The following is a 25,684-nucleotide window of genomic DNA, read 5'->3' on the forward strand; positions in this document are numbered from 1 at the left end:
AACCCGAGGTAATATTTCTGGGTTAGCAGAGTCTGTAACCTGAAGCGTATGTAACCTGAAGCGTATGTAACCCAAGGTACCACTGTACTTGTGCCACACTGAAATTTTTATTGATGAGAAGTAGATTGGAAAACACCCCCCCCCCAAAAAAAAAAATCCGAGCAGCACGTTATTTATAACATAAAACATGCTCTTATTTTGAAGAGATATCTATTCCCAAAAGTATATACTTAAAGAAGAAAACAGGTCGCCTGTATTTACTGTAATAGCTGTACTGGGAGGAAAAGAGAAACATCATATGGTGCTTCTGTGATACTGGAGTGTGTTTGAAGTCTTGGGTAACTCTGATAACTTAGTTTGGCATCCTGTCTTCCAAGTAGGTGGAGTCATAAGCTCATGACTCAGAGTTGATTCTAACAAGGAGTAGGTTGGTCATAACAACAAACACGTTGTTGATTGCATAATATAGTCCCTGTGCACATTTTTGATTGCACTAGGTTTTTTAAATAGTAGCAGAAACTATTCAAAACTTTCCACATGGAATGTCTTTCCCTGCAACATGGTGCTAAGTTTAAATTTAACTCTGCATTCCAGAAGCAGGATTTTTTCAAACTACATTTTGTTACCAAACAAATATTTCATCCTTGGATCACACAAAAACATTGACAGTTCTCCTGCAATACTGAAATGCTTAGCATGAGGAAACATGGAGAAGTATTGTTGATCAAACAAAAAAAAGTTCATTCAGTTTAGCATCCTGTTTCCATCAAAAATCGATCAGATTCCTCCAGCAAATCCACGCCTAGTGCTGCCAACAGCTGGTATTCAGTGATATGCCATCTCTCAACATTGAAGAGCCATTTAGCTATTGGGGCTACCTGGTGTGAAGGCACATGAAACCCCAAGTTTCAGCTAAGCAGGTCAGATGAGAGACTGCTTTGGAAGCCCATGCACACTGCCTTGTCCTGTAGGATCAAATCATGGCAGAATACAAAAATAAGAGTGGGATATTAGATCTTCTATTTCAAATTCTTCTTTTGCCATCCAGCTGGTGTCCATCCCCAATAGGGCGGGCGCAAGACATTTAGGTGAACCACAAAATGGTCCCCCCCCCCGCCCCCCGCCAAGGAAGAAGGTGTGATAAGAGCTACATCAGAGTCTGCTGTATCGGGATCTGCTGCCCGTGTGGATCCTGCCGCCAGAGGCAGTCACCTCAACCTTGTCTCATGAGTGGACCGGCCCTGATCCCCGGTCGAAAAACATGTTTTTATTTAGATAATTCCAAACCAGCTCACGCTTATTTTATGTAGAGAATCCGAAAGCCTTTGCCAAAGTGGCGCCCTCCAAGGCTCCCACGTCACTAAGCTGCCCTGGCTGGGGCTGACGGGAGTTGTGGTCCAAAACGTTTGGCGGACACCAGATTGGAGAAGGCTGAGCGGAGATAAAAGCAATATTAAGTGAGCATCCACATAGGCAGCGGCTCCTTGCTTGGCGCCGGCTTGGAAGCAGCAAAGGCTCGCGATGCCCGGACGGAGCGCGGGATGGCGAAGAGGAGAGAGGTCTGCGCTGGCCACAATGCTGGCAGCAGCCCAAGACCCGCGGCGGGAGGCGGGCGGGCTCGTAGGAAACCCACCATCCCAGCAGCCAAGGGAGAGCTGAGGACACGGCTCTCCTTCCGTAAACACCGCTCAGTCCCCTCCCCTCTGCCGGGAAAGCAGCATTTCACCCTACGGGGGTGTGGAAAGAGCCCTGCTTTTTGGACCCACTTTCCTCGTTCCCCACGATTTGCGTTATGCACCTTGCTTGATAATAACCTGAAATCCATTGTTTCTCCCCTTCTCTCTCTTCCGTGCCGACAGAGCTTTGCCACATACGGGAGTAAATCTCTTTCCTCCCCCCCCTCCCCAGGGAAGTGGAAGCGTCCAGGCAGCTTGCTAATAGACACCCGAGGACTATGTATAACTAAGTGAAGCGGGGGGAGGGAGTTAAAGCCCCGGTGAGAACGGCTGAGTAGCAGCAGGAGCAAAGGGGGGTTAAGGCTGACCCTGCCTGAGGCTCTCTTGGGGTGAGTGGATCGGGCGGGGTTTTTTTTGGGGGGGGGAGGCGGGAAGAAAGCAGGTCCCTTCCATCTCTTTCGCCTCTTTTCTCGCCTGCCCGGGGGAATTTATCTATAATCCGGTTCAGCTCCGCATTCTCTCTCCCCCCTCCCCGCACTTTAGTTCCCAGTGTGATGGAATCTTGGCTTGTAGAGGGAGATTCCAGAGCTGGTTTCAGCGCGGCTGGGAGGGGGGAGTTCAAGGTGACTTATTTTCTCTCTGTTTCAAGATTAAAACAAGCCCTGCCGCTCGATCCTATGACCGTCCTTTTGCAAGTGAGCCGTCCTGCTATTCAGTGCGCTTACACCTGAGTAATGGCGGTTAGGGCAGGAGGCTTTGCTCCGAGCGGTGGTGGTAAACAACCCCGCTGTCCTCTTGCAGAACCGGCGGCGGGGAGCGCTCGTGGTTTGCAAGCCTTATTGTGGTTGAGTGTGTTAAATAAAATAAAAATAGGCCCCTAAAGTTTCTCCTCTCGTCTCTCCCTTCCCCCCGATTTTCCTGGAGTGTATAATTAAGGAACCGGCAGATGCTTTTTGTTTTTGTTTTTTAAAGAACGGATTGTGTGTTTAACAAAGAAAACAAAACAGATGTTAGCAGAAGAGGCAACAGCGAAGGGGGTAGGAAGGGGGTAGATTGGAGGCTGTGTGTGTGTGTGTGTGTGTGTTTAAATGCTTTCCTTGGAAACGCTGCTTTTGTTTTGGTCGGTCAATGCCAAAGCACTCGTACCTCCGAGTAACTGCCAAAAATACATCTGTGGGGAGGGAATAACTGAAACAGATGGAGGAAGAGGAGGAGCTTCGGGCAGCTCGCCTAAATGGGGGCCAGCGAGAGCCGCTGTTGCTCGCGCAAATCTTGCTCGACGGCTGAGCGCTGGCGATTTCGGGGAGCAAGGCAGGAGAAGGCTGCTAAATTGTGCTGTCTGATCCTATGCGTGTTTTTTCTGAACTAAACCTCCGCTCGGATGGCCGAGTTCAGCGTATGGCCTTTTTTCTTTTTACGTTCTGCCTTTGCAGGCGTCTACAAACTTTCCTGCGCCTCAGCATTCATGAGGATGTCAAAAGATTAAGAATCGGGTTGACATAGGCTGGACTGATAGGAGGAGTGAAGATCCTGAATTGGGAGTGCGGGTAACTACCCCAGATGAGTGGTTAGACCCAGGGTACACCCCCCCCCCGCCCCAGAAATGTGGAGATGGAGGTGTTAACATTTGTATGCCCTTTACCTGTAGACCTCAGGGCAGTTCACAACGTAAAATTACAACATAAAATACATAATTTATGGATCAGAATTACTGTGTTCTGTTTAATAACACGAGAATGAACAACAGTGCTAGTTTGTGACTGCCATGATGATAGAATAAAAATGGCTAAGCAGTTTACATAAAAGTAATAAAAGCACAATAACATTCAGCGCAAATTCTTTAAAAGAAGATAAAAAGAATATATGCCTGTATGTCACAAATAAAGCTGAATACTGTACATGAAAGAAATAATTTTTTGTCGGAGTCTAGGAAGCTTGGGTTAAGTTTTTAAGAGGCATTTAAAAATCATTACTGTCTCCAATCAGTGTTGGAGAAATAAAAATGTTCTTTATTTCTCTGTACTGTATATGGGTAAAATAAAGTGATATAGACAAAAAAGCCCTTTGCGGTATGTCTTCCACGGCAGAACACTCAAAGGTCTCTTAAGCAGATTTGTGATTAGCTCAGCAAAGAGCAATGGGATGACGGGGATGTGCTATTAGTGGATCTAAGCTGAATTAGCCAATGTGACAAATCCAAACTATGCTTAATAGGTCACAAGGCTAGTAGGAATGGCAGGAGATGGGATGAGGCAGGCCTGGTTATCTGGGGAAACATATATGGGTTAAAAAGATCAAAAGGCATGTCGAATATCTCTTCCATCTAATAGTGTACTCAAGTGGTAACTGGTAACAGCAATGAAGCAAAACCACAGAGGAGAATGAAAGTAATAGACTTCCTCATACCAAGTCAAACCACCTAGATGGTCCATCTAGCTCAGTATTGTCTATATCAGCTCACAGAATCTCCCCCCCCAGTTTTGGCAGGGGTCTTTTCCAACCCTAGCCGGAGATGGCGGGGATTGAACCTGGGGTATTTTGTGCATGGGAAGCAGGCACTATAACCCTTCAGGAGACCCCTGAAGAAGTACAAAACAATTTTATACTGGGGTGGGGAGAGAAACTGCCAAAACAGCCCAATGAAGATGGAACATCCTCAGTAACTTGACAGTGGTGAGTATAATTTGGAAACATTAAATAGAAGACCATGGACGGCAGGGAGAGTGGAATGCATAGCTGTAAGGGAAAGGCTGGCTGGTTGGAATCCTGAGGGTTCTTCTCAGGAGGGGAGACCAACAGCAACATTTTGCTGCTGGTCCCTTACTGATGACAGCCAGCAAAATCATCTGCATTTTTATTTTTGCTCGGAAGCAAATCCCACTGGGTTCAATGGGCTTTACTCCCATGTAAGCATGTTTTGCAAGTTGCTAACACCAGGAGAGAGAAATTCCAAACCGAAAATCTGCAACAAATGTTGCAACATTGCATTTACAGAATTTTCTTGCATGAGGTTTTTCTACTCTTACATTTGCAGAGAATTACAGCTATTTTGTTTAAAATAACGTGTTTGTATTTTTTCTACTGGGGCCCCCAAGGCAGTGTTGGATAAACAATCTAGATGTAGAAAACAGTACTATGGGACAGGGAAGGAAGGGTTAAGCCTCCACTCTTCATGTACTGCTCAGTTTAAAATAGACACTGCTTTCTTGGGGGGGGGGGAGTGTCAGGCGATCCAGTTACTGATTACCCACACCTTGTCTGTTGCAGCCCTAAAAAAAACCAAGGGAAACCCCAGTAACAGCCTAAGCTTAGTAAACTGCATTAACTGGACAGAAGAACAAAGAATATAGGTTAAAAAATATACCAGAATCACCTATCTAAAAAACCTTGTAATTCAGTGTCGAATAATCCTTTTGCCTATACAGTCTTTTCCAAGGATGCTAATTTGTTTGTCAAATTAAGTCTCCCGAGTGCCATCAACCATTAGTGTGTCCCATTTTTAGAAAGACCCTTTCTGATGTTGACACGAATGTAGATCACCGAATTGAGTAGTAGACGTTTGAAGTGAAAATTGCACTTAATTATCAGTAGCTGTGGAATTATTGCAATATGGGATTAAGGTGCCAAGAGCTGCTGTCCAATTTCCATTCACTGGAGGGCTAGATTAGGTGTGATGGTGGCAGGGCAATCACTTTAAATGTGGGTCAATTTAAAGTATGTATCACAAGTGTGTGTGTTGTGATGGTGGTGTATGATATAAAGAGTAAAAACAGTGTACAGGTGAGAACTGCAGAACCCTTCCATGCCTACTGCTTACTTCCCCGCTAGTCTGTATCCCCTCGAGATGATCTGGCCCGCTTTCCAGACCAGGCTCACTTGGTTTATATGTACTTGGAGCAGACCTTTCTGTTGGGCCCTTCATAGCCTTTGCACAGAGGCCCGATGGAAATGAATGGAGGCCACGCTGCAGTAGCTCTTGGGTGGGTTTTGCTTGAAATTGATTGGTTTTTGTCTGCACCAAACATGAAAGCATGGAGCGCTGATAGTTGACGAAGTCATTGATTGAAGAGAGGGAAGAGTCGATTTGACTGGCAGTCCATTTACCCTAATGCCCATGATGAGCTGTTAATAACCAGGTCACACTAATAACGAGGCACAGGTCCCAAGAGGAGAAAGATGAGGGCTGATTGGAGTTCTGGGAGAATCCCCATGAGGAGGGCCAAGAGGCAGCCAAAACTCAGCAAAGGAGAAAGACATCTGATCTGGTCATCAAGTACCATGGAGAATTGGCAGGTCATGGGAAGAACCACAGCTCAAAAGTACAGCACCTGCTTTGATTGCAGAAGGTCCTAGATTTGATCCCCAGAATCTCTAGACAGGCTCCTGACTAAGACCTGGGAGAGCCACTGCAAGTCTGTGTACTGAACTATAATGGACCAATGAGAGTTATGCAAACATTAGCTACCAACCTTCTGCTCCTTCCCAGCGCACCCAAAGTAACTGCTTGGAACTCGCTAGAGATACAGGCTGCTATAGGAATAGATGGATGAATAGCATACAGAGGTACCCAAAACTGAATTTGTTCAAGGAAATCTCAGTGTTCAGGCTTAATGATCACAGAATCAGTCTCCTTATCTTCCCACGAAGACAAGGCAGCTCCTGCTCAGAAGGTGCATCACACAATTCAATTGCAGGCACTGATCATAAATCTCTTATTTTCTTTGTCTCCGTCTCTAGACCTGCTGGGCGTCTGATTAATGTTCTCAAATGCACCAAGTGTCGAAAACATTGCCTCCAATGAATTGCATCGGATTCTGTTTGCGGAACAACTCTTGAGCAGGTAGAATGGGCAAGCTAGCCCAAGTACATCTTCTACTGCAGACACACGCTGTAGATAAACATTATAACCTTACAGTTGTACCTCGGAAGTCGAACAGAATCCATTCTGGATGTCCGTTCGACTTCCAAAATGTTCGACTTTCAAAGCGCAGCTTCTACTTGGCTGCAGGAAGCTCCTGCAGCCAATCGGAAGCCGTGGAAGCCCCACCGGATGTTCAGCTTCCAAAAGAACGTTCAAAAACTGGAACAATCACTTCCGGTTTTCGATTGTTCGGGAGCCAGAACGTTTGACTCCCAAGGTGTTCGGGAGCCGAGGTACGACTTTACTATGGTTTGTTATGTTTCTCTTTCTACATTAAAAGTGGCTTATCTTTTTAAGTGTCAACTAGGCTTGATTAGCATGGTCCAGATATTTCAGCTGGTGTAAAACATCTGCCTCCAAACAGATGTTGGTGATTGCAAAGTGGTTGGAGCACATAACACCAATATTGTACAAGTTGCTCTGGTTGCCGGTACACTTCTGGGCACAGTTTAAGGTGGTGGTATTTACCTATGTAGTTTGGGACCAGATTACCTTAAGAAGCGCCTTCACATGTATGAATCTGCCCTTGCTTGAAGATCAGCTTTGGAGGCCCTTCACATACAACAGCCATTGAAGTAAGCATAAATGATGGGGCCTTTTCAGCAGTGGAACCACAGCTGGGGGACATGTGGCCCCTTCACCACAGACCTGTGAGCCTGTAATGACATATTTCAGGTTGCTTCCCCCTCAAACTCTAAGCTGGTTCTTTTGGTGTTAACTGCTGTTGAAATGTTTTGACTGGTTTTATTCTTCCAGCAGTGGTTTCATATTTTTGATACCTCTATGTTCGATTTAAGTACATTGTTGTTTTTCATGGAAGCTGCCATATGAGGACATTGCTCCTAAGAGATGGCCTGAAATGATATTAAATAAATATATTGGAGAAACATGAGTGCTGATTGCCATTTCACTGTCCATTCGAAAGAAAGAACGTGATGATAGGCTAGTGAGGCTGTATTTAGGTTAAGAGCTTATCCAGTATATCTTTTTTTTTGCTTTGGCGGAAGCTAAACCATATCCAGTATGTGTCTATTAGGATGAATGAATGAAACTCTTAGAGCTCTTGATCATATGCCTCTCCTTTCTTTTATTTTGGCCATGAGTCTTGACTCTATTTTTAGTCCCTCTCTAGGTCCCTGATATATCCCTGTGTCAAATTTGCACAGATTGCAAGTTTGCCCACTACAGTTTTCTGGCTGATGCTAGCCTTAGCAGTCAGCTGGTATCTGGTGTCCAAGATGCTGTACAGATTGTTCTGATAGATCTCTTTTAAAAATCTTACTCAAATCTAAAGTGATACCTATGGGAATCCAAAGAGTGCTTTGTCAATAATAAATTGTTTTTATATATGAAATTGCTTCATATATATGTTTTTAATCGTAGGTGTTAAATTGCTTTGAGATGTTTCACAGGAAGTGATTGATTTATTTAAAGATCATTTGTTTATTTATCAAATTGGAGTTGGAAGAGACCATGAGGGTCATCTAGTCAACCCCCTGTAGTGCAGGGATCTTTTGCCCAATGTGGGGCTCAAACCCATGAGCCTGAGACTGAGATGCGTTCTTTCTGTTTCTCTGTGCAGTGATTTGTAGCTTTTGAAAAAAAGGGGTTTTGTGTGCTCTAGGGTAGATGTGTGAAAACACAGGACACCCGAGTTGTGGCTTTCTGCTCTGCATATTGCCACATATATTTTAAAGGAAAGCTACATTCTGTGCATTCTGTAATGGTTTTTGTTTCAGAACAAAACAACTCAGGGATGTTCCTTAAAAGTAAGGGACACCTGGCAGATTTATTGCCTGTAAACAAGACACCTAACTCTGGCACTTCATGCAAGTATATGTTTGCTGGCTGGTTAGCTATGAAATAGCTTGAGTCATTTGCACCATGTGAAAATCTAAATTCCATTTGGTTGTTTTTAATGGGATGATGACATATTTGCTTCCTGTCTTACACGGGTTGACTCAGGTGCATGCTTGGAAATCTTTTTCGTTGTTGAGCTACCTGAGCCACATTGAAAATGATTGCTCTTCCTTGGCACAGGAAGTGATTTCACCACATTAAATCCTGAGATGCAGAAGCTTCTCCCTACTATCTGTGTGAAGTGTTTGGAGGTGCTCTTTCCATCACTGGCTCCCCAAAAATGAGAACAGGGGCCAAGTGAGCAGCTATGCTGGATAGTGGCTTGTCCAAATCTGTCCTTATTTTGAACTTTGGGCACATTCACAACATACATTTAAATTAGTATGATACCACTTTATACAGTCATGCCCCCCCCATAATAATTATGGGAGTTGCAGTATGTTGCAGAATTGGTAAAGGTAAAGGGACCCCTGACCATTAGGTCCAGTCGTGACCGACTCTGGGGTTGCGGCGCTCACCTTGCTTTATTGGCTGAGGAAGCCGGCGTACAGCTTCCGGGTCATGTGGCCAGCATGACTAAGCCGCTTCTGACGAACCAGAACAGCGCATGGAAACACTGTTTACCTTCCCGCCAGAGCAGTACCTGTTTATCTACTTGCACTTTGACGTGCTTTCGAACTGCTAGGTTGGCAGGAGCAGGGACTAAGCAACGGGAGCTCACTCCATAGCGGGGATTCAAACCGCCGAGCTTCTGATCAGCAAGTCCTAGGCTCTGTGGTTTAACCCACAGCGCCACCCACGTCCCTTGCAGAATTGTTAGGAGACCCCTATTCCCCTCCCAGAGCTACGGTACCCTGGAAAGAGGGTTTGCTTGTTAAACCGCTCTGAGAATTGTAGCTCTGTGAGGAGAACAGGGATCTTCTCGCAATCCTCAGCACCCTCAACAAACTACAGTTCCCAGTATTCTTTGGGGAAGCCATGGCTGCTTAAATGTACAGTGCTTTAAATGTATAATGTGAATGAGCCTTTAGTTAGGTGGTCTTCAAGTGGCCTGTCAATTAATTGACTGGTCTTTTGACTGCTTATTATTTGATTGTGCTTAAACATTGTCAAATATTTCACGAAGCTGATTGCTGTGTAGGTGCCAGCTTCAAAAAAAGAAAGCATTGTGGTGTCATTTGCTAGCCAGAGTAGGAGTGAGAGTTATTTGCTTTCAGCACAGCAGCAGTGGGGGCGGGGAGAGGCAAAGCCTCTCCTACTGGCCACCTGCTCTGAGTGCCAACATCTGCAAAGAGAAAAAGGAACAGAAACATCTCTCAGTCATTTTAAACAATAAAAAGCCTCAAGGTAACTTGACAGGATAAAATGCAAGACATAAAAGCAATGTCAGGAAACAATGCAAAAGGCTCATTCAGTAACATGTTTCATAACGGCAAGTCCTACCCACCAGGGTTTGAAATTCGCCAGGCACATTTTGCACCTGGCTACCAGCCACCTGCGACCAAGTGAAGATGCCCAGATGCCAAAGTGGCGCCTGATATCTCCATCATCTGGAGGTGCATTCCTGGAGATCCTTGGATCTTGACTATTTTCACACACTAGCAACACATCCTGTAGAATTATATTAATGATACTTTATCTGCCCAATCAGAATGAATTTCAGGAACCAAAAGGTTGTATTGAAAAATACGACTTTTGAGCCGTCTGGCCCAAAAATGGCAACTAGGCATACCGTTTTGGCGACTGTAACCCTGGTTTAAGGAGCCATTTGGCACCTAGCTTATATATCTGAGTTTCTAACCCACAACACAACATAGGAAAACCACCGTAGGAGGCAACATTAATTAGCCAAAGCCTGAGTAAATAAAAAGGATTTGGCCTGGCGCCTAAAGACTGGCAGGGATAGTGTCAGACATGTCTCCCTGAAAAGAACATTCCATAGATGGAGTCAACCCTGAAAAGGTCCATTCTCATGTGGCCACCATTCACACCTCCTTTGGGTGGGGAACACAGAGAAGGGCTTCTGTTGAAGACTGCAGGGTTTAGGTTGGTTCATATGGAAAGAAGCAGTCCCTGAGGTATTGTGGTCTTCAGCCCTATAACTTCCCAAACGTGAGTCTCCAGCTATTGTTGGACTAGAATTCCCATCATCCCTGGTTAGCAGGATCAGTGGTCAGGGGTGATGAGAACTGTAGTCAAAAACAGCTGGAAACCCACATTTGGGAAACCCTGCTGTAGGGATTTAAAGGTCAAAGCCAACACTTTGAATTGAGCCCAGAAACAAATTGGTAACCAGTGCAGTCAGGCTGGAGTCGATGTAATCTATTCAGGCCTTCTGGTCCCAGTCATTAACCTATGACCAGCTAGCCATGGTTGCTGGAGGAGCCATGGACATATAACCTATGGCTTCCATATTTCATTGGACTAGAACGCCCATGATTCCTCGCCATTGGCTATGCCGGCTGGGACAACGCTTGGAGGACCACATTTTCCCCATCCCCAAACTACCCTCTGCATATGATCTGAGCACAGGACTGCAGCATTAATGGGTTCCTGAACCTAGGAAGCTGACTTATACGGAGTCAGGCCATTGGCCTGTGCAGCACTTCTTCACCATTGGTCTTCCAGTGGTGGGTTAGGACTTGCTGTTAGGTTGTAGCCTGATCTAAGGTGGGTTGCAGCAGCAGCATTACTACCATATAAATCTCCAGGATTTCAGGTAGGGGTCTTTCGTAGTCCTACCTGGAGGTGCCAAGGGATGAAACTGGGACCCTCTGCATGCCAAGGAGGTGCTGTGCCCCTTTGCCACAGCCCTTCCCCAATGACTCTCTGATCTGTTAAATTCCTGGGAAGGGTTGAATTTGAGTTAACTCTCTTTCAAGTGAGACCATTATTTCACAATACACAAGCAGCCCAATGCCCAACCCTAACTTTGGCAAGCCATTGTGTTTGCCTTAGCCCTGCCTCTCCCAGCTGCAAAATAGATGGAATATCAGCACACTTAACAGTTTTGTTACAAGAATTACAACAATAACGTATGAACCTTTGAATCCTTGCATTACATAAATGTTCAGTATTTTATCTGGTAACTCCTGGGGGGGGGGTTCTGTTTTTTTGTTTTGCAGGAGAACTGCATCTATCTCTGCACAATTGTGAAAGTCACATTCTGTGAGCTGCTGGCCTAAGTAGGTTAGTCTGATGTTTTACTCGGTGACAAAGAATTCCCCTCACACACACCTTCAAAGTCCTCATTTAAAGTCCCCCCTCCCCCACTCCAAAGGACTAATTGCTTCTTATCAAACAAAATATATTGGTGGGGAGAAAAAGCTTTGATTGCATGGTGAGCTATGACCTTGCCCCATGGAGACAGCCGTTTTGTGTGCTTTTGTTTAAGAGCTATTTCTAAAACATCCAAGCTCTATACTGTATATGCTTGTTATGAAAACCAAAGGCCAAACAGGCTTAGTATGGCTTGATTCAGCTTCATACCAAAACTAAACTAAATTCAGTTTCAACAAGCAAGCACTGCTTGTTTTGTGCAATGACATCTGTGCGTAGTGACTTAGGGCACCATCCACTTGCGGCCCTGGTGCTTGTGGAAGGACTTTAGATCCAGTGAATGCCCTCTGCTAATGGAGAAGTGGGGAAAGGGGTTTTATTTGTGGCAGATTCCTTCTTCCTCTCCAGCTGCAATACTTTTTAAAAAAGAAGATTGACTTCAGAGGTTTGGGGGACCCCCTACAAACAGGGTGAAAGATGGAATGGGTCGCCTTGGAATGGGAAGCACATATTGGCAAAATCCTCATGCCTCTCCTTTGGGCAATGGCTTTGTCCATTGGATCAAAAGCACTTCTGTGAGTGGTGCAAGAGCACCAACCTGGATTCCACCTTCTAATAATAATAATTAAAAAAACTGAAGTGCGTTTTGTAAAAAAAAAAAAAAAAAAGTTCACCTAAACAGGTCTAGATGACTTCAGTATGCTTGCTCACCCCAGGTTCTGTGTACTGTATTGACAAAAGTGATCCCAAAATGCCTCTCAACGATGAGCAGAACGGTGACTGCGATTCTTCCCGGTTCTCCGAAAGCACAGCTTCTTCGTCCAGCGACTCTGAATATTCAAGGCAGAGTTTCACCAGTGACTCTTCAAGCAAGCCCAGCTCTCCAGCTTGTAAGCTAGCATGAGCTACTGGTGCATATGGCAGGAAATTTGAGAACCACTACCTTGTGTGCAAAATTGATGTTCATATTTGGTTTCCCCACCCCGCCCGCCCCCCCAGTTTCAAGGGTTTCATCTGCTGGCTTCACTGTACAAGAATATCCAAGCTGTAGGCCAGTGTGGGGAAGCAGTGGCTGTCTGGGTGTTGCTAGCCTTTATCTTCCATGAAGTCCATATTCTTTGATCTTTGTGGGCCACTGGCCTGATCCAGCAGGACTTTTCTTAGGTTCTTAACTCCCATCAGGTCCAGCTAGTGTGGCCAATGGTCAACAGGGATGGATGTTGTAGTCCTGCAACATCTAAGATAAAGGTAAAGGGTCCCCTGACCATTAGGTCCAGTCGTGGCCGACTCTGGGTTTGGGGCGCTCATCTCGCTTTATTGGCCAAGGGAGCCGGCGTACATGTGGCCAGCATGACTAAGCTGCTTCTGGTGAACCAGAGCAGCGCACGGAAACGCCGTTTACCTTCCTGCTGAAGTGGTACCTATTTATCTACTTGCACTTTGACGTGCTTTCAAACTGCTAGGTTGGCAGGAGCAGGGACCGAGCAACAGGAGCTCACCCTGTTGCGGGGATTCGAACCACTAACCTTCTGATCGGCAAGTCCTAGGCTCTGTAGTTTAACCCACAGCGCCACCTGCGCCCCTTCTCCTGCAACACCTAGAGGGCCACAAATCTAGATGTATGTTTTAGTTGAAATTCCTGCATTAGATTGGACTAAATGACCCTCGGGGTCCCTCTCTACTCTCCAATTCTAAGACTCTACGAAATTCTCCACCTTTGCTCCAAGCAGTTAACTACCATTATGGAAAAAGGGCTGAATGTTTATTTAAATTGAGTTTATGTATATTATTGGGTTCACTCCACTTACAAAGGACCCATTCAGAAATACTAAAGCTCTGAAGTGTTTGCATGTTAAGCTTTCATGCTAAACATGTTTTCCCTTCCTTTGTCCCAGCTACAAGCCCTCCCAAAGTGGTTACATTTGATGAAATGATGGCAGCAGCAAGAAACTTGTCAAACTTGACTCTGGCTCACGAAATTGCTGTAAACGAAAGCTTTCATTTGGAGCGCACTGAACATCCACCCAACAGGTAAGCAAGAGGGGTTTAGTAATTTCACAGAAGGGACTTTAGAAGAAGAAGAGGAAGAAGAGTTTGGATTTGATATCCCGCTTTATCACTACCCAAAGGAGTCTCAAAGCGGCTAACATTCTCCTTTCCCTTCCTCCCCCACAACAAACACTCTGTGAGGTGAGTGAGGCTGAGAGACTTCAGAGAAGTGTGACTGGCCCAAGGTCACCCAGCAGCTGCATATGGAGGAGCGGGGAATCGAACCCAGTTCCCCAGATTATGAATCTACCGCTCTTAACCACTACACCATACTGGCTCTCTTTAGGGCCCCAACCAAGTTTTTTTTACCATTTAGGGTTGGACAGGTATACTGAGATGTTTCAGTCTGGCCAACACAACAGGTAGAAATTAATAAGGGCAAAATGCAGTAAAACAATAAATTCAGTTTTAAAGCAAGAAAAGGCACTAGGGGCTCTTAAACCTAAAATGTATGAATCACTGCTGCTTGGCAGCTAAAAAAAACTTAAATCCACCAAGTGACTCCACACATTCTGATTTTCCTATGGACATGGAAACAGGATTGAGGGAGAGGTTTATATCCACGTTTAATTAAGAAGAAAACCTAAATATGCATAGAAACTTTCCAGTATTGCATATCCAATTCTATCTCTTTGGTAGATACAGGAACAATTTTTTCCTAGTTTTCTGTTCTAGCTGCAGTTGTTCTGGTGGGACCACTCCCACAACTTCAAATTATATAATCTGGCATAACACTCCTTGGCATCAACCCAAATGCCTCTCCCACAGGGATGTGAGGAGGCATCAGTTTTCATTCCAGCCTGTGTTTGTCACCAGCAGCGCTGTTTCCATCCTGCTGCAGCTCAGTTGCTAACAAAAAACACTTATTTGTCTCTGTGTCTGCTGTGGTGGAATTTTATGTAATTACATTATTTAAAAATTGATTGCTCATTGCTGTTGTTTTGACTCTCATGGTTGTAACCGCATGGGGAAAAAATACATATATATACTGATACAATGTGTGTTTTATTCAGCACCATTCATTTCAGTGCAAATGTTAACACTGTTAACTATTTACATTATTTTCCTGCCTGCCACAGCTCGACTAGAAGGGTGAAGCAAATTGTGCACCAGGCATTCTGGGATCGTTTGGAGGAAGACTTGAATGAAGATCCTCCTGAATATGAACATGCCATCAAGCTGTTTGAAGAAATTAAAGAGGTGAGTTAACCTTGGGTTTCTTTTTTTCTCTTTTTCCCTTGTCAGCTTAGGTCCAGCTATATAATTTTATCAGTACAGCAACACTTCTGTTCTAATCATGCTCACACAAGACCTGCATTACCACGGTGAGCCAGTTTAACTACAGCTGCTGCACCTTACTTGATTTGTGTGTGTGTGTGTGTGTTTAAATATTTCAGATTCTTCTTTCTTTCCTGAACCCTGGGGCTAACAGGATGCGAAGCCAAATCTGTGAAGTTCTCGATGCCGACCTCATAAGGCAGCAGGCCAGGCACAATGCAGTTGACATCCAGGGTCTCGCAAACTATGTCATTAGCACCATGGGGAAGCTGTGTGCTCCAATAAGGGATCATGACGTCAACCAGTTAAAAGCTACTGGGAACATTGTCGTATTGTTCAGGTTGGTGTGTGGTTTTCCTTTTTCACACTGTTCTTTAGCATTGTTCTTTTACCATTGTTCAAAGAATTGGAGAAAAACTTGGGATTTTCCAAATATAGTGATCTGGAGTGGGATCCAGAGTTTCCCAAACTTGGGTCTCCAGCTGTTTTTGGACTACATTTCCCATCATCACTGACCACTTTTCTTGCGAGCTAGGGATGCTGGGAGTTGTAGTCCAGAAACAACAGGAAACCCAAATTAAGGGCTGCCGAGAGGGTGCACCTAGGCCAGCAACCTTGTTGCATTTTATTTCCCTTCATGCTGCTTGTTTGTATTGATTCTAACATTTGTAGTTTTACTACTCAAACATGCTGCTCCATCTAGTAGTGCTTTCCATGAAGCAATCATTTCAGAGGGCTTGCCAATGTGGCACCCATGGACATTTTCCTCTGATGCCCACAAAGCCTCTGAATGCCCCACTTGCTACCCACTTGGTCATGAGGTGGTGAGAGTGGTTGCCTTTTTCCCCTTTGAAAAGTAGAGCTGAAGGAGGATGTTGCAAGAGTGATGCTTGTTCCTCCCTTCAGCTCTCCATGCTCTTCAAGATCAAAATTAATTCTACTGAATCCAGCTTCTACGCATATTCCTTGTGTGGGGCACACAAAAATACATCTGGGCCAAAGGGGTTTTGCAGGCACCTGCCAAGCCCTGCCCATAGTGCTTTGCAAGCACTGATCACCTGCTGTACCTCAAAGCGGGTCTGAGTTTGTATTAAGATGTTTGCTATCTTCCTATGTCTACTGAAGCCATTGTAACATGGTAAATCAAGCAGTGATGTGAAGGGGAGTACTTGGATCATTTTAGTGGGATTTTGCTGGCTTAACTGCAAATACACTATTTTAAGTAGGTTGTAAACCAGAATATTTTAATTGCATTGCTTGTGAGCATTTAGTAGAAGCTGTGCATTATATTAACACAGAGATACTACAAATGCACAGAGTAAGTTCATGAATTGCCATGGCAGTGTCTAATAATAGTTTGACTGTGTTGCAATTTATCTATGATGCTTGAGCAGTGGGGCGGTTGCCCTTTGCAAACTGGACTACTGGGGAATTAAGATAAGCCTGTGTCTCTGCATATGCTGCGTGGTGGGGAAAGGACAACGTAATCAAGTTTCCTATGATGACATGGCTGCAAACTATTTTTGTTTGTTGTATTCTTACAGGCAAATATTCCACGTTCTGGATCTCATGACAATGGATATGGCTAATTTTACTATTCGGAGCCTTCGACCTCATCTTCAGCGTAACTTGGTGGATTATGAAAGAGCAAAATTCCAAGATATACTTGAAGAAACGCCAAGTATGTCCTTTGTTTACATAGGCGGGTATATAGCCAATGGCCTGGCGATGCAGACAGCTGCCTGGGGCCCCTAGTTAAGAAGAGGTCCAAGTGGAGATTTAAATTTTCCTTCCTCCTCAATGAACTAAAAGCTCCATCAGGAAGAAATTTGATCTTTTAAGCGACCTTCTAAAACCTGTTCGTGGTGCTATACCAGAGAAGCAACCTTTAAACAATGCTTTTGGTCAGGAGTGTTAGCAAAGTCTCCTTATTCAGTATATGAGAGACCGGCAAGCTATACAATATTTGTGCAAATCCTTGGACTCCAACTTACTGACACAACTGATGAAGGGAATTAATAATAATGATAATGATAATGATGATAATGATGATAATAATAATATTAATAATTATTAATAATAATTTTATTATTTATACCCCGCCCATCTGGCTGGGTTTCCCCAGCCACTCTCGGCGGCTTCCAACAAAATATTAAAATACAGTAATCTTTTAAACATTAAAAGCTTCCCTAAACAGGGCTGCCTTCAGATGTCTTCTAAAAGTCTGGTAGTTGTTTTACTCTTTGACATCTGGTGGGAGGGCGTTCCACAGGGCGGGTGCCACTACCGAGAAGGCCCTCTGCCTGGTTCCCTGTAACTTGGCTTCTTGTAGCAAGGGAACCCCAGAAGGTCCTCGGCACTGGACCTCAGTGTCCAGGCTGGACGATGGGGGTGGAGACGCTCCTTCAGGTATACTGGGCCAAGGCTGTTTAGGGCTTTAAATGTCAACACCAACACTTTGAATTGTGCTTGGAAATGTTATATTCAGGCAGTGTTTTCATCAGGGGATGCTGTGAGTGCTGCACCATTTTGTCAGGGATGCGGGGAGCAGAGAAGTTGGGGGGTGTTGCTTTGTTTCTGGTTGAGAGCTAAAGCACATTCAAGGAACATGTCGTGTGGAGACTCAAATATAGTTAGGGGAAAGTCATGAAAAAAGAATAAACTGTCATGTGAATGCAGTTGCTCTTCCAGAAGAAGGCCCTGCCTTCCTGCTACACAGTCTGTTGTGATGTTATATGTCTTGTTGTGCAGGCAGAACTTGTGCTGACAGTGGCTACGGCACAAGACAGGCAGCTTCCTTCTTGCAGTGAGCACTACCTCCATTGCAATACACGCAGCGGCATTGTAATACAATGCAGGCAGAATTGCAACTGGTCTGCTATGATGTGATCTCCATCAAAGAGCACTGTAGCTGTTCTGTGCCTTTCTGCAGTTCTCTACTTCTACCTCCTTTTTGTGAGCAGGGCCTTGAGGTTTGCCTTCCTCCATAGAGTGTGCAATAATAAAACATGTACTACAGTTTCTGTTTTCTGTCTTGCAATGTTTAGGTGCCCTGGACTTGACCACAGAATGGATAAGGGAATCTATACAAGATGAACTGTCTTCTCTTTCCTGTGAAACATCTTCGCATGCTGGTGCTAATGGGATGTCCAAAACAAATCTGAGTCCTACTTCGGTGCTAACAAACAGCTACTTGAAACTCTTGCAGTGGGATTACCAGAAAAAGCCTATTCCTGAGGTAAAGCTCACTAAGACAGGGACAGGAAACCCGTGGGCCCTACAGGTGTTGGGGGACTACAACTCCCATCATCCCTGACCACTGGTCATCTTTGCCGGGGTTGATGGGAGTCCAACAACATCTGAAGGGCACAGGATCCCCAGCCCTGATTTAAGAGCTTCCTCCTCACCCACCATGACCAGTCCAAGAGCATAGTTCCCTATCTCCATGTGAAGAAAGTAGCCTTGCAGCAAGTTTGTGGGAAGGAAGGAAGGCTAAGTAGCCAAAGGAACTCTTATGTGCTGGAATGTGCACATTTAAAAATGAAGATGCAAAATAAACTATTAAAAAGGCCAAAATGCACACAAGAAAAGTGGTAAGTTGTCACATGGATGGTTAGTACAATTCACAGAGTTCTTTCAACATTCAATCCATCTGACAAAGGGCACATTCACACAATGCATTTAAAGCACCATGGTGGCACTTTATGCATCCCTCAAAGAATTCTGGGAGCTGCAGGTTGTTAAGGTTGCTGAGAATTGTTAGGAGGCCCTTGTTCCCCTCACAGAGCTACAATTCCCAAAGAGGTTTAACAATCAGCCCCTCTTCCCAGGGAACTGTGGGAATTGTAGCTCCGGGAAGGGGTAATAGGGGTCTTCTAACAATTATCAGAACCTGTAAAAATTTCAGAACACAGGTTTATTTGGAGAATGTCATGACTTATTTTAAAGTGGGATAACTTAAATGTATGATGTGAATGTGGTCTAAATTAACTCCTTTGACAATAAATTGAACTCCTGGTAAAATACATATCTTTTATATTCAGTCTCATTGGAGATTTGACTGTTTTGTTGACACTCTTTTCTAAACCTCTTATTCCAGACATTAATGACAGATGAAGGTCGTCTTCAGGAGTTAACAGAGAAACTGAATCAGTTGAAGGTTATAGCGTGTGTGTCTCTCATAACAAGCAACATGTTGGCTGCAGTTATTGAGGGCATTCCCGATTTTGTAGACAAACAAAAGCGTATTTCATTTGTGCTACTTGAAGGGATGAATAAGAAGTAAGTATTTAGACTTGAGTGTTGGAACTTACTGAAAACCTATATGAAAAGTCAATATGGGGGCAGGAATCAAAGGCAGTATCTGATAGAATTAACATGGTTTTCTCCTCACCCCCCTTTTTGCAGGAGTTTTGATCTGAAAGAAGCTCTTAATGCAATAGGTATTCGTACGTGTAGTGAAATAAATGAGTCGATGACTGAGAGAGGCTTCCCACCACTAAATAAGGAAGTGCAAACAAATTTAGTAGGGCAGCTCTGCAACATCGTTGAGGAAGACAATCCTATCAACTCCTTAATTGGTTAGTAACTTAACTTACTGGCTACAGGCATCTTAATGTGTTAAGTTATGCCATTGTCATGATTTCAAATAAAATTGTGATTTCCAGTCACTATTATCAAATACTGCGGCATGAAAAAGGCTGCCCTTATTGACCTAGTTCTCATGTAATGCTAAGCCATGGCTTAGTGTGGATGCTCAGGTTCCTAGAGAGATAATGGCTGCTTTGTTTCTCCTCTGGTCTTGCTGCTACTGCAGTGCTGTGAGCTAAACCATGGTTAGACTTAGTGTATCATCCAAATCAGGACTCATGGTTTGTCTTGACAAGCCAGGAGCTGTAGCCAAAACGTTTGTTCTATGTCTTATGCCTTGTGGGTTTATCTGGCTTCGGATGACACGCTAAGCTAAACCAGGGCTTAGCTTGCAGTGGCAGGACTGAAGCAGGAACACACTGGCTATGATATCCCGTCTAGGCTTAGGGCATTACATGTGAACTTAGCCACTGTGCAGTTCAAACTTAGTTTATAGTTCTTTGTATAACAGATAACTTCAAATGGATTGAAGTCTGGAATCAGTATATGTAAACCCCCATCTCTGCAATTGTGGAGGACAACAGACTTTGTACCTCTCTCTACACACATTCGTTTATGTGTCAACAGAACTTCCACACACTCAGCTGTGTGTGCAGAGGGATCTGTCCATGTGTTTGGTTGAAGGGTTTCTGACTGTAGATCAGGGGTAACTAAATCTGTGTGGTGGGGTTTGCTACTATTACTCTTTGGCCTTGCCTGCTCACCTTACCAGTTCTACAGAGGAAAAAGGCAGGGGTTATATAATAACTACAGGAGGTTAATCTCCCTAACTACTCCTTGGCTGATCTAGGCAACTGCACCCTGAAAATTCTTGTTCTCCCCGCCCTCTAAAACCGCCCCCACCATACCTAAATGCCACCCCTCCTGACTGGGGCAGAAGCGCAAGGAGTATGTTCAAAAGAGCAGAGGAAACAGCTTGCTGTAATAAGGACTGGCCTCCTGATTTCTGTCTCTGCCCCTTCAAGGCCTTGTTGGAAACATGCGAGCCCACACTTCAGTGCAGGAATTGAACGCAGATTTTAATTTATCTTCACAGGAAATGCAGAAACCTTCCAAAGGCTACTGTACTGTAGCAAAACAAGTTGCAATCCCAACCTTAAAATGGTTGATGAGAGATGTCCACAGCACTATATGTGGGTGTCTTGAGATAGTGACACCTATGTATGTAGACCTCCTCAGCAACTTGATCATACGGGGTTTCAATTCCTGGGAAGTCTGTCCACATAGATGGACATGGGTGTCAGCTGTCCACTCTTAGCACATGGGTTTGAGGGTGGAGTCTGTGCTGCTTCTTTCTATGTATGCATGGATGCTTTTTGTGCAGTTAAAACATGTAAGGGCCTACTTCATTCATATTTAGAACATTATGCTGTCTGTCTTCAATGATACAAGCCAAAGTTCAGTTGCGCTCAGGTTCTGTTTGTGGGTGTCCCATGAGCCTTTGGTTGACCACTCTCAGAACAGGATGCTGGGCTAGATTCACTACTGGCCAATTCTTACTTTCTTAAATTCTAATTATGTGATGTGTTTCCCCCCTCTCTAGATAAACGGATTCATTTGTACATGAGAAGCTTGCTTGCTTCTCCAGGCTTTCAAAAGTCTACGCCCACAATTCCAGGAGGCCTCGCTGTGATTCAGACTGAGATAGAGACCATTGGATCACAGTATGCCAACATTGTTAACCTGAATAAACAGGTGTATGGACCATTCTATGCAAGTATTTTCCGAAAACTGCTCTTCAGTGAAGCAAGCAAAGCAGAGCCTGAACCTTCTACTAACTGAAATATTTGGGTCTCTTTTGTTCCTTCCTGGTCACAGTATTTATATTGTGATTTGTATTCTTCTCAACATGCATGGCTTGCAAAGATGACTGTTACAGAGAGATAAATCTGTGTGTCTAAGTGGGCTAGACCAGAGATACTATATATAAATAAAATGTCCCTTGAATCTGCAAAGTTACTAAAAAAAATGTAAAGAAATAATTCTGTTTATAATGGCAGATTGTAACATTTATTGCACTTGCTTACTGTAAATGTATTCTCTTGCAAACCGTTGTGACATGTTGGAGAAATGCTTGCTGATGTTTTAGTACCATGCTTATTCCAATGCCTTCAGAGCAATAAAACTGAAGTTAGTGGTTCAGATTTGATCTGAATTAAAATATTAAGCTCTTAATCCCAACCCCACCACTCTTTTTCCAAATTGGCTTGTTAACAAAACCCTATTTTCATTCCTCCATATCCCTCCTTTGGTTCTGTGCTGGCAACTGTGGGGTGGGGTGGAAGGGGATGGCTCTCATCTGATTGCTCCTGAACTGCTGCCTGCTTCATGAGCAGTCTTCATAGCAGCCCAGTTCCAAACTGCTTAGAGGTATTAAAAAACAAACCCCCTGCATAGTCTAGCTGGCACATGGAAGGGTAATAAGTGCACATTTTTCAAGCAAGCCACAGGAATGTTTTGATGTAGTAGATTGCTTGAGAGCCTGCATTATTATATGCAAACTATATATTTATATATATTTGCATATCTCAAACTATTCAATATAGGAAAGCTTCATTACTTTGGTTATCTAATCATCCCTTTTATACCAGAAATGAATCATGACTTGAACAAAATTACTTCTAGGAAGTACAATTTATAATCCTAATTCACTGTGATCTTTTTCAATAACAAACTTTTTAAGTATATAAATTGGGAGTCTCTCAATACTCCCAATTCATATTTTATATCCCTAAAGTGTGTTTTTGGTAAGAATGAATCTTTATTCACTTTGGGAGTAAGGTTCAAAACCATTTGCCATACAATGTTTTTGATGTGTCTATCGCAGAGGACCTTGATATAAAAAGCATTGTAGTTTTATTGGCAATTTTGATTTTTTAAATAAAAAAAATGGAAATGTACAACCTTCTTTTTAAAATCCTTACCAAGTATATCTCAGCTATCTCAGATTAAGGCTGACTTCCTGCCTGAGGGTGGGGAGAGGCAGAATTATTTCTTTCCTTCCTACAAGTTTTGATTTCCCTGTGGGATTAAGCAAAATGACAAAATGCTGAATGCGTATTCAGTTATTGTTCAGTTCAATGAATTCAGTGGTGCTAGTGATAGCCATATGTGACTCTACAGACTACTCTCTCAAACCACACAATCCTTTTCAAGATGCCTTTGGAAGAGAGTGTTCCTTGCCCTGCACTTGCCTTGCACTAAGATAGCCTTCCCCAGGCTGCTGCTCTCCTGATGTTACAGGACTCCAGTTCCCTTAACCGCTGACCTGGCAGGACACGAAGCTGAGGAAGGCTGCTCTAAGATTTTATGTCCAGTTACAAGGAATAGGAATTTAATATATATTTTTCACGTTTTAAAATTGTTAGGCTGACTTGGAGAACCTCTGCTTTGTGGGAGCTATTGCAATATAAAGCGTATGTTAACAATAAATAATAAGACTTGATGCACAAACTATTTGTATCAAGAAGCCAATAGCACCCCAAATTCTGATAAAGGAACTCTATACTTTCTTAAATTTGAAAGGAAAATATATTAAATAGTCTAAACTAATATGTGTGACTTAGATATGGCTAGGTTATGTTATAAACATCCACAAGAAACCTTATTGTAATCATTTTATTGTGGTATATATCTTTTTCTGTTTTCTTAAGCACTCTGCCGGAGTCAAATGGAGCCACAGTCCCTCCACAAGATTCTAATTTACCTGGGAAACAATATTTATTAGAAAACACTCATGCAGAGGCCTAAGAGAAAGCAAGCTTTGTTTTGTGATTTTATAAATGACTTTAAAGGGCATTTTATATAGCATGGTATGTCCATTCAGCAATATTTGAATGTTTCTTAGCTAATGTTCACAGCCTTTTGGATGTTGAAATTAATCAGTTAACTTGTCCCTCCTGCATGTTGTTTGCTGAAATAATCCAAATATGTTTACTTTTGTTAGCTTAACGAAAGCAAGATAGTGTATGTAACTGGTTTGTGAGATGGGTTTTTCTGTGTGATAATATTTCGTATTCATTAAAATTTGTTTGTGATTTAAAATGTTGTGGAGATTCCCTCTCATTTAAAGTAGTAAAACAAAACAAAAAATGCAACTGCAGAGACCATTTATTCTTGGCTATTTTGAATGTGGACACTGCAGCCCAAGTTGGGAACAGGTCAACTGATGGCTAAATGAAGTTCAGCTCTGCACAGACCCATGAGAAGCCACCATTGCTGACAAATTCAAAATCGAGGGAGATTTAGAGCCAGGGAGGGCCATAGCTTTGCAACAGAGCATCTGATTTGCATGCAGATAATAGCATCCCTGGCATCTCCAAGCAGGGTTGTGAATGTCCCGTCTGAAATCCTAGGGATCTGCTCCAGTTTAAACAATATGGTAGATGGACCAATGGCAGCTTCTGATGTCCCTAATATGGATCGCCCACTGTGCTCCACTTTTGCCACTATTCACAATGGTGTGAACAGCTGTGGGCAGGGCATATCAAATGAAGGAAATAGGCTGCCAATGCAGTTCATAACCTCTCCTTTTGCCACTATTCACTATAGTGTGGGCAGGGCATATCAAGTTAAATAGCTGCATTTGTTTCCCGATGAGCTATCCCTATGAGCTGCCTATTGGGCACACTTGGCATCTTCATGTAAAAGCAATACTACTTTAGCCATGGCAGTGTGAGCATTTGTTTTTAATTTAAAATTACTATTAACAATAAGCAAAAAGGGGCCACTACAAGACATTAGTATGTACCTGTTGCCTTCATTGTTGTTGGGACTAAGGAATACTTAGCAGCAGAATGAAAACAAACTGCTGCCACCTAGACATATGCAACAGGTTGCAGTAGGTCCAAGCTGCCAGTTGGGTTGCCATCATATTGTTAAAAGCAGCATTAAACTGCTAACCCAACCACTGGTAGTGATCCAACATTTGAGGAAGGAGGAGACACCCAGAATCAGTCCAAGTGACTGCATATGATCACAATGGCAGTGCCTAGGTTGAATCAGGTTGCGTTTAAAAAATTCCTGGGTTAGTAGTTTATTTCTAAAGTCAGGTAGGTTCTGTTCTATGGATACCAATCTTTTTTTTTTTTCTATACAGTGCTGTCTGTGACATCTGCATGTCATAAATCCAACAGGTAAAACTCTTCCTGGCCGAGATGCAGAAATGGGCAACTATACATACACCTATTGTACTTCTGCCTATCATATAACTCTCAAAACATATATAATCAATTAGGAAAGAAGTGGCATGAACGTTAAGTATCTAATACTGTAGTGCAATCACAAAAGAAAGTTATATTTGTTGCATTTTACTCTATTGTGATGAACGGGGATGATTAGCAGATTCCTGGGGAATCTATACCAGTGGTTTGTGTTTCTATTGCTCCCATTCGAGCAATTTCACCAAAAAGCTTTTATGTTGTATTCCTCCATTTCGATGCTGATTGCCGCATTTACCTTTGCCTTACACCGGAACGTACTCGACGTGCCACAATTTCCTGTGTGTTCGGAAACGGGGGACAGGAAGACGCTTCCTCAGTTCAGGGATCGGTTTTGAGGAAAGCTGAGCTGTAAAACGAATTCCGGCGTTTCCACACTCGCTCCTGGCCAAGCATCGCTTGAGGCAAAGACGGATCACTTCTGCGGCGGAACCTCTGCGCTGCAGACCAAGTTGCATCAGGGGGCCGGTTTCACAGACGTACTCGGTGCGCTCTGCACAGTGTAGGCCGGGCTTTCGTCGCTTTCCCCCCCGGACTGGCTGGTTCTCTCTGCCATGGAGACGCTGGCGGCGGAGCTGGGAGCTTCAACTCCGGAGCAAGCGGCGGCTCCCGTAAACACGGTGGAGGTGAGAAGTTGGTAAAAGGAGAAGGAAGCAGGGGAGAGACGGGGGCGGCGCCTTGGGGGCCGAGGCGCCTCCTCGGTGTGGAAAACTAAGCACGACGTCTCGGTGCGGCTTCAGGGGGACGCGCGC

General features: G+C 43.8%; 2 protein-coding genes and 1 long non-coding RNA gene across 7 annotated transcripts in view; 2 read left to right on the top strand and 1 right to left on the bottom strand.

Moving 5' to 3' along the window:
• Positions 1-1,920: 1,920 nt before the first annotated feature.
• TCP11L2 (t-complex 11 like 2) lies at positions 1,921-23,757 on the top strand. Of its 5 annotated transcripts, none has more exons than XM_081878385.1 (12): positions 1,921-2,065; positions 6,414-6,516; positions 11,583-11,646; positions 12,453-12,626; positions 13,632-13,767; positions 14,865-14,985; positions 15,183-15,403; positions 16,608-16,744; positions 18,111-18,301; positions 19,163-19,344; positions 19,471-19,643; positions 21,257-23,757. In XM_081878385.1, the coding sequence occupies exons 4-12, from the start codon at positions 12,488-12,490 to the stop codon at positions 21,493-21,495; spliced, it is 1,539 nt and encodes a 512-aa protein (XP_081734511.1). In that variant the 5' UTR covers positions 1,921-2,065; positions 6,414-6,516; positions 11,583-11,646; positions 12,453-12,487; the 3' UTR covers positions 21,496-23,757. The 5 variants fall into 5 exon arrangements, with proteins under 5 accessions (XP_081734511.1, XP_081734513.1, XP_081734514.1 ...); XM_081878387.1 differs by having other exon boundaries at positions 11,583-11,642; XM_081878386.1 differs by lacking the exon at positions 1,921-2,065 and adding an exon at positions 4,250-4,349.
• LOC309351065 lies at positions 14,770-25,300 on the bottom strand. The gene is made up of 2 exons (XR_014160679.1): positions 25,177-25,300; positions 14,770-14,964 (listed from the first exon to the last, which is right to left on the bottom strand). It is a non-coding gene; the product is annotated as an uncharacterized lncRNA (long non-coding RNA).
• A 122-nt stretch (positions 25,301-25,422) lies between these two features.
• Positions 25,423-25,684, top strand: part of POLR3B (RNA polymerase III subunit B) — a 60,666-nt gene continuing 60,404 nt past the window's right edge. Inside the window, exon 1 of the mRNA XM_081878371.1 lies at positions 25,423-25,558. Within this exon, the coding sequence (XP_081734497.1) occupies positions 25,487-25,558 (72 nt within the window). The 5' untranslated portion in view covers positions 25,423-25,486. The remainder of the gene's footprint in view (positions 25,559-25,684) is intronic.

This window comes from Podarcis erhardii (genome assembly GCF_964252035.2).
Source record: "Podarcis erhardii genome assembly, chromosome: 10".
NCBI lineage: Eukaryota > Metazoa > Chordata > Lepidosauria > Squamata > Lacertidae > Podarcis > Podarcis erhardii.

Coding starts and splice junctions, on each gene's coding strand:
- TCP11L2 (XM_081878385.1), top strand. CDS start 12,488: ATGCCTCTCAACGATGAGCAGAACGGTGACTGCGATTCTTCCCGGTTC. Junction 15,404..16,607: donor AACATTGTCGTATTGTTCAG/GTTGGTGTGTGG, acceptor GTATTCTTACAG/GCAAATATTCCACGTTCTGG. Junction 18,302..19,162: donor AGAAAAAGCCTATTCCTGAG/GTAAAGCTCACT, acceptor CTCTTATTCCAG/ACATTAATGACAGATGAAGG.